Here is a 9410-nt window from a genome sequence, read left to right as displayed (position 1 = left end):
GAAGTCGGTGGTGTGAGGGGGATGAAGACCCTAGGCGGCGCAAACCCTAGGTCGGTGCCACGAGGGGGAAGATGAAGGCAGCGGATCTGGTGTGGTGGTCGGGGAAGGCAACGAAGGGGGCAATAGAGGGTGGCGGATCTGGTGGTGGTGGTGGGGGAAGGCAGCGGAGGGGGCGACAGAGGGTGGCAGATCTGGTGGTGATGGTGGGGGGAAGGCAACGGCGGCGGATCTGGTGTGGTGGTGGGGGAAGGCAGTGGAGGGGCGACAGAGGGTCGGATCTGGTGATGGTGGTGGAGAAGGGCGGCGGGGGGCGACAGAGGATGGCGAATCTAGTGATGGTGGTGGAGAAGTGCGGCAGAGGGCGACGGCAGAGGCGGGAGTCAGTGGGCAGTGCCATGTCAGCGCTATATTGTCATGTGTCAATTTTCAGTCATAGTATGCGCCATGTCAGCTCGTAATTGCCATGTCAGCTCGGAGCTTCACGGGATCAAAAAAGCATGAAAAAATTGTTCAACCCTTTAAGTTCAGGGAATTTTTTATATAAAAAAAGTTCATGAAAAAGTTGGAAATAGAGGTATAGTTAATGATTTTTGGCGTAATTAACCCAAATTTATATGATAATTTTAGGAAGTACTAGAATCATCTCACGTGTTAAAATTTGTATGATGATTATATATTAGATTCATACTCCCTCCGTCCCTAAAATAACTTCCTCTTTTTCCATTTTGGGACGTCCCCCAAATAACTTCCTCTTTCTTTCTTTCCATTTTTGGAAACCTACCCCACCACTAATAATACTTTATTTATTCTTACTTTTCACTTTTCACCACTCCCAATACTAATTATAACACTTTTCACAACTTCCAATAATAATTATATCACTTTTTCTCCATTATCAATACATTTTACAACTTTTTATTAAAACTCGTGCCGTCCCCAAAGAGGAAGCCATTTCAGGGACGGAGGGAGTATTTGGTAGTATATTTAAAATTTGAATATGCGTATTATCTTGTGGATGGTGGACTGTTAGATGGTCCACCTCCATATATTTATCACGTACGCAAGCCTTCCCCCCTTTTTATTTTGGTGGGCATTAATAGAAAGCAAACTACAGTTAGTGAAGACATAATGAGGAGGCGTTTGAATTTTCTTGATTTCATCATGATACTGTTCATTTTTTGTCAGTTAGTAAATAAATTATTCGTTTGTCTTACCATTTGATTCAGTTCGGTACTACTTCAATGCAGTAATCTAGCTAGATTGGCGATGGTATAAATAAATACTACTATGAATTTTGAAAAAAAATGTAATTTTCATCTGAACTTTTAATTAAATCAAAAAATATATAATTTTATACTTTTATTGTAATTTTTATTTGAGTTTGACTTTTGGTGAAATTAGAACTTAATTGTCAGTCGTAAGTTCACCTGATATTGATCTAACTTCTGATGATGAGGAATATTTAGAAGTTTGCAGGTCTAAGAAACAAAAATTAATATAATTGACTTAATTTCGACTGTCAATTAAGCCGTAATTTCGTTGAAAGTCAAACTTATATGAAAATTACAATAAAAATATAAATTTATGTATTTTTAACTTAATTAAAAATTCAAATAAAAATTATATTTTTTTTAAAATTTGTGTATTTTTTTGGCCACATAATCCCGTATAGATAGAAACGACTACAATTCTAAGACGTGTGTTAATGCTTATGGGGATGTTTGTGTGGTCCTTATCTCGGTAATAATAGACAACTATTCTATTTACAAAGTTTAGCTGGTATAATTAAATATTTTTAGTAAACAATTTCAAGGACCAAGACTTTTAGATTGAAGATTAATTTAAATAATACTCTCAAATATAAGACGGAAGATCTAGAAGAAACCTTATTAAATTTCAATAATACTAATTTACACGGTTGCATAAGTTTCAATTACCTCTTCTGCATGCCTTATGTGATTCTTACAGCTAACAATTTTGTACGATAGTTTTTAGGCCGAATTCCCATATTTCTTTCTATCGAATTATGTAAAATTAAGACAAAGGATTTGAATGTGTCAGATCGAAGATGAAATTCTTTGGCCCATAATTATTATCCATATCCCTACTGAAAACATCTTTTAAAATGAATAAAAAACAATATCTTGGTTCAGATAATATTTAAGAGTTAACGGGATATTTGATGTAGCTTGTAAATTGCTTAAGAGCTCATAAACACATGAAAAAGTGTTTGACAAAATAGACTTTTAAATTGTTGATAAGTTGTAAATATTATACAGTAATATTTTTTTTGGATTAATTGCATGCAAATACATAAATTTTAATAAAAATTAATTTTTAATTTTTATTTAGAAAAGTTTAATAAAATATATGAACTTTATTAGTTATTCAATTTTGATTCGGTGAGTCACAAAGACGCCATGTAGGCATGTAGACACCACGTAGACGCCATGTTATTTTTTAACTTGAAAAAATTGAAATCGGAGTTAAAATTCAACAATTAATAAAATTCATGTATTTTCTTAAATTTTTATAGGTACGCGTCTAAAATGAATTTTGATCAAAATTTGTGTATTTATATGTAATTATCCCAATTTTTTTAGTCAGTATTTTATTTCTCTCATTGACAATTTTCTTTATGAATAATTTAATAATTTTTAAGTATTTGAGATATTATATCTTATAAATTACCATAATTTATAAACTCTTTAAAATAAGCCTAGCAAAATACCTCTAAATATCAATACAAATAATGCCAATTTTAGACCAACTGTAAGCCTAGTTTAATTAGACCAACTGATTTACTAATACATACACTAGAAAAAGCGTGAGTGTTGCATATGTAAAACGACATTGTAAACGTTGTAAGATATACATATAAATCTATGCAATTAGCAATTATAATATGGTCAACTGTAAATTGGTAAGAGAAAAAAAAAACTCTATTTATTTAAATTTTTTGATTTGAAATAACAAAAAAGGACGTAACTAGTTTTACTGTTTTGTTCACATTAAAGTTTTTTTTTCTATTAAATTTGCATTTTTTTTTTGAAGTTTTGAACAAATATATTTTTATTTTTTTAAAATAACTACAATATGGACAACACAATAAAACATGTAAAATAAAACAAAGTCAACTTTAATTTTATTGTGAATTTAATATTTAAATGAACCCAGAATTTTCTATATAGTTTGTTTATGATTGGTTTAGTACCAATACAAAGATTTAGATGACCACCCATTTTTTTCGAGCAAAGTCATTAAGGTTAAATTGCAATAGATAGGATATGAAAGACTCTTAATCCAGAAAAGGCAGCGCAACAAATACCTATTCCCTTTGTTTTTTAAAGTATGTATCCTGTGCCGTCAAAATATATACATATCAAGAAAGTGTTTTATTTATTTATTTATTTATTTACCTATTCCTCTTACAACATCCAACTGTCTTTTTTGTTTTCCTACAAAAATTAAGCACTACAGCTAATAAGAAAATTTTGGGGCACTACACTCAATTCAATGGCACAATATCGGTGGTCACGGAAGATAGTGAAAGAATCCACAGAAATCTCGTGTGATGATGTGAGATTTCTCTCTTTGTACTTTTGAAGGAGAATCCATCAAAATTCATAGAGTTTTAAAGTCTACAGACTTTTGAATACATAAAGATTTTTTAAGACTTTTTAAAATCCGTATTGAATACCTCTAGGTTTTTAATGACTTTTTAAAGTTTGGATTGAATACTCCCAGATTTTCAAAGTCCGAAAAAAATTCTACAGACTCTACAATCAATACACCCCCCAAATACTACTCCCTCTTTCCTATTTAATATGGTCATTTTATCATTTTGAGTTGTCTCATTACAAATGGCTAATTCAATATATATATATATATATATATATATATATATATATCTCACAAAAAATTGAGGCTCCACCCCTTTTTATCACTTTTATCCTTTAATTATTATTTTTTTAAAAATTGTCAAAAAATGAATGGTCATACTTAGTGGGACGAAAGGTGTACTTAATTAGAAATAAAATTCATTTTTATTAGTACATTTAAAATAACGGAAGGAAATAGACATTAGGTATGTGAGCGGTGCAAGTAACACAACTTACCCATGCAAAAAGTAAAACACTATCGTGCCATAAAATACACTATTTTTACAAAAACATTATAGAACACTATATATTTAGATACATTTGTCTCAAGAATTTCAATCCGTTTTTTTTTTTAAAAAAGAAGAAGAAGAATTCCAATCCGTTAATTAAATTGCATTTCATAGCCATTAAAATGAAAAAAAGTTTCACCACACAGCAATATGCAACCACATTTCATTTACACATTGCATGAATTGTAACTATAGTTTACATTTACGAATTACGATTAACCTTTTCAGTCGCATGTGGTTAATTAAATTTGGGAGATTCAAGACCACATTAACTGTGTCAGTTTTCCCTTTTTCTTTGTCAAGAAATCAATACCACTAGTTTGCATAATTGTGTAACTAGTTTATGAAGATATTTCAACAAGAGGAATAAAACTCGAATTCGAAACTCATGCTTTAATATTTGTGAAAGACGGAACTTTGTAAACTCGAAAACCTCTAAAATGTGTGGACATAATTGTAATTTTCGCAAATTTAATTATTAAATGTGACAATAGAACAAGAATGCGACGAAATTACATCCTTCACATATTAGGTTAGGTGCAACGAAATTTCCATCTTCACAATATTTATTTTAATTATTATTTATGTAGGATTAAATAGCGGAATCCTGGAACCGTTTCCCATCTAAAAATTCTAAATCGAGAGGGCGAAATATTCCAATAATTTTCACAAAAAACAAACACGTCACAATTTTCACGTTGGATGGGATCGCTCCATCGGTGCCGACGGCCAACCTCATTTACGCCCAAACCCACAAAAAAATTAAAGGAAAAAAGAAATTTGGGGGGTCGTGATTGACTATGCCCTTAAGTAGGCCCCACAGACTCGGACGCCAAACGCACATTCAAATTCAGTTAATCACGCCCGATTCAGAAATTCCAGAAAAGGAAAAAAAAATGGATGACAAAATAGAAAAGTGAATACCAAGAATACGAGGCAGCAGATGAGCAGACACGTCAAAGGAAAGCAATATACAATTGCCGAGACGCCCGTGATTTGGCCCCCTTGTTTCCCCCACGTCACCATCATCACCCCCCACATTTCACCCCCTATAAATTCCCTCACCTCCCTTTTACTCTCTCATCGCAGCACGCTTTTGTTTCTCTCTCTACAACAGTTTTGGGGATTCCTTTTTGTTTTGAATCGATGGAGGATTTGAAGGCGAAGAAGAGGGGGCGGGACGACTTGGAGGAGGCGGAGCTGGAGATGTACTCGCCGGAGGTGAAGCGGCTCCGGGAGAATCTTCTGGATAGTTTCGACGACGAGGCCGAGTTCTGCTGCACCGTGACTCAGGATCTGGACTCTTTCATGAAGAGCTTCGAGGAGGAAATCATCGCTTCCCCTTCCGCCGGCGGGGAGGCGGTCCAATTCGTGGATCTCACGTCGGATTCCGGCGAATCGCGGCCGGATCTGGGGTACTTGCTGGAGGCTTCCGACGATGAGCTCGGGCTTCCGCCCTCCTCTTCTTCCGGGGGATTGGAGGGTGAGCCGGTGACTGAGTTGGTCCGAGTTGAGTCCCACTCGTCTGAACTCGGGAGCGAGTTCTGGGAAGCGCCGGGTTATGACTCGTTCGAGTTCGGACTCGGGGAGTCGGAGTCGAACTATAGCTGTGGCAACGGTGGTGAATACGTGGCGCTAGACGGGTTGTTTGATTACTCGGATTTGGGTTTCGGGTCGGGTGATTTCGGATGGAGACCCGAAACTCTGCCGGCCCAATAGTACCCTATGATGTTAGTCTCAAATTTAGGCGGAAAAAATACTGTTGATATCTCTTTATTTTTTTAATACTATATTGAAAAATTTGTTAATTAGGAGATCAAAACAATTTGGTTGGACTGAATAAACGAATTTGGCGTTAATACTTAATAAATACTCCCCACTTCTTAATTTATTTTACCTCATAAACTGAAAGAGCCTTTGAAATTGGAATTTAAATTTGCACAGTTTAAAAGAGAGAATACTTGGGATTAGTAAAAAAGATTCTTTTCATGAATTTTACTCCTTTTTTTCGTATCTAAGTATTAAATTTAAATTTTAATTATAAATACATTAACTTTATTCACTTTTAAATTTATCAAATATTAAATTTTAATTTTAATTATAAATATATTAACTCTATTCACCTTTTATATTTAACATCAATTTTAAAAATTTTGAGGAAAATAATTTAAAAATTAAAATACGAAAAGGAAAGTTAAAAATTTGTCGATAAATTTTATAAATTCAAAAAGTCTATTTCATCCTTCAGAAAATTAAATTCAGAATTTCATTCTTTAAGATGTAAAGATTTCACAGTTAAATGAATTAGTTTTAATCGGGTACTTCTGCAAGGTCATCAGTCAATTGAATAATTGATTTTGTCTATTCAATTTTAATTTTGGCATGTCATAATTAAATTTTACTCCCTCCGTCAATGAAAAAGAGTCTCATTTGGGGTTCGGCTCGGGTTTTAAGAAAGTAGTTAAAGTAGGTGTAAGTGAGATAAAGGTATAATTTGTAGGGGTATTATTAGTACAAAAAAGTAGAATAAAAGTACATTTTTAGTTAAAAAGTGGAATAAAAGTACAATTTATAGTTAAATGTAAGAGAAAATCTATGATGTGATGGTTCAAAAAGTTAAATGAGATTTTTTTTCATGGACAAAAAAAATTGGGTAAGTAGGACTCTTTTTCATGAACAGAGGGAGTATAATTTAATTTTATAGCGAAAAATTGTCTGCGTCAAGATTCAAACATTAAAAAATAAAAAATCAAAAATCAATTAAATTTAAAGTTCATATATTTATAATTATTAGCTTTAATTTGAAAAAATAAAAAAACGGATCAAAAATTAATTAAATTTAAAGTTCATATATTTATAATTAAATTTTAACGATAAAAAGTGATTAAAATTTTATATTTATAATTATAATTAAAATTTTATATTAAATACGAAGATGTAAATAAAATTTTTATATCTATACACTAATTACCCCTCTTTAAAAATAAAAACAAAATACGCATCGCATATGTGATTTGATATTTTAATTAAGCCATGTGCCACGGATCGTATTACATGTGAGTAAACTAATGGTTATTTATTGTACATTTTTTTTTTAGAAGAATGGTTAATCTACAAGAATTTATTACTAGTTGTTGTTTTTTTTTATTGTTGTCTTTTAAATAGCTAGGAAGTTATTAACTCGTATTACATGTCTCTTAATTGGTTGACATGAAATACTTCTATTGATTTGGTGGATAGAAGCGTTTTAATTTATAGATTTTACTTTTTAGATAAAAAGAAGTAGTTTTGGCATATATTTCACTTTTTGAATATAAAAAGTAATTGGATGATCGAGCAAATTGTTAGGTTTTACTTTTTGGATAAAAAGGAGTATTTGGGTGGGCAACATGTAACACAGATTTTACGTGTAGAATTATACTTTCTGGTTTTTACCGCTTCACAATTTTAACATACACATATGCACAATTCTTTTCGGTTATAACTAAACAATATTTTATATTATTGACGTTGCATGATATATAAATATTATCCGGTGTGTTTACTTTTTATCCCTTTAAATGGATGGATAATATAAAGGATATAAATTAGAGTGGATTTTTAAAATGGTCACTTTCATATTGTAAAGATAAAAAATGTCCACTAAAATAAAAAACTTAAAAAATGTCCACTGTTACCAAAATACCCTTCACATTAAAAATTAAAAAAATGTCCACTTTACATCACCCCTTTAAAAAATCCTGCAATTCACACTGGTTGTGAATTGTGAAGTCACAACCAATCGAATTCACAACCAGAATTTTTTGTTTGTGAATTCACAACCAGTCGAATTCACAATCAAAATTTAATTCACAACCAGATTTTTTTGGTTGTGAATTCACAACCTAAATTTAATTCACAATAAGAATTTTTTGGTTGTGAATTCAAAACCAGTCGAATTCACAACGAAAATTTAATTCACAACCGTAAACCCTAAACCCTAAACCCTATCTAAACCCTAAACCCTAAACTCACTCTAAACCATAAACCTTAAACAATCGAACTCACAACAAGAATTTTTTGATTGTGAATTCACAAGTCTAAGCCCACTCTAAATCCTAAACCCTAAATCAACTCTAAACTCTAAACCCTAAAACCTAAAACCCTGAATTCACAATTCACAACCAGTCGAATTCACAACCAGAATTTTTTGTTTGTGAATTCACAACTGAACTGAAACACTAAACCCTAAACCTAAACCCTAGTTGTGAATTATTACGATTGTGAATTCACAACTGAACTAAAACAGTAAATTCACAACTGAACTGAACTGAAACCCTAAACTCTAGTTGTGAATTATTACGATAGTGAATTCACAACTGAACTGAACTGAAACCTTAAACCCTAGTTGTGAATTATTACGATTGTGAATTCACAACTGAACTGAAACAGTAAATTCACAACTGAACTGAACTGAAACACTAAAACCTAGTTGTGAATTATTACGATTGTGAATTCACAACTGAACTGAACTAGTCGAATTCACAATCAAAATTTAATTCACAGCCATATTTTTTTGGTTGTGAATTCACAACCAGTCGAATTCACAACCTAAATTTAATTCACAATAAGAATTTTTTGGTTGTGAATTCAAAATCAGTCGAATTCACAACGAAAATTTAATTCACAACCGTAAGCCCTAAACCCTATCTAAACCCTAAACTCACTCTAAACCCTAAACCCTAAACCCTGAACCTTAAACAGTCGAATTCACAATAAGAATTTTTTTATTGTGAATTCACAAGCTTAAGCTCACTCTAAACCCTAAACCCTAAATCCACTCTAAACCCTAAACCCTAAAACCTAAACCGTAAACCGTAAACCTACTCTAAACCCTAAACCCTAAAACATAAACCCTAAATTGACATGATATGAACATTAAAAATCATGGAAAAGTGAGTGTTATCACCTCTACACAAGGTGATACAATACACCGCATGCAGGTGAAATTGAACTCAAGACCTTTTACAAAAAAGAATCTTGTGGTGTATCAATTTTGTCACTTGATAAATCAACTCTAAACCCTAAAACCTAAACCCTAAATCGTAAACCCACTCTAAACTCACTCTAAACCATAAAACCTAAACCCTAAAACCTAAACCCTTATCCCTAAACCCTACACAGTCGAATTCACAACAAGAATTTTTTGGTTGTGAATTTACAACCAAAATTTAATTCACAGCCAGAATTTTTTGATTGT

At 32.3% G+C, this 9410-nt stretch overlaps 1 protein-coding gene across 1 annotated transcript; it reads left to right on the top strand.

Annotated features, from left to right (window-relative positions):
* Positions 1-4798: 4798 nt before the first annotated feature.
* LOC131025049 (uncharacterized) lies at positions 4799-6041 on the top strand. The gene has a single exon (XM_057954644.1). It carries the CDS (start codon positions 5318-5320, stop codon positions 5888-5890), a length of 573 nt encoding a protein of 190 aa, XP_057810627.1. The 5' UTR covers positions 4799-5317; the 3' UTR covers positions 5891-6041.
* The last annotated feature ends 3369 nt before the right edge of the window (positions 6042-9410 follow it).

The sequence above is a fragment of the Salvia miltiorrhiza genome, chromosome 5 (assembly GCF_028751815.1).
Source record: "Salvia miltiorrhiza cultivar Shanhuang (shh) chromosome 5, IMPLAD_Smil_shh, whole genome shotgun sequence".
In the NCBI taxonomy this organism is placed as follows: Eukaryota; Viridiplantae; Streptophyta; class Magnoliopsida; order Lamiales; family Lamiaceae; genus Salvia; species Salvia miltiorrhiza.
This window is presented reverse-complemented; position numbering and strand designations above follow the sequence as displayed.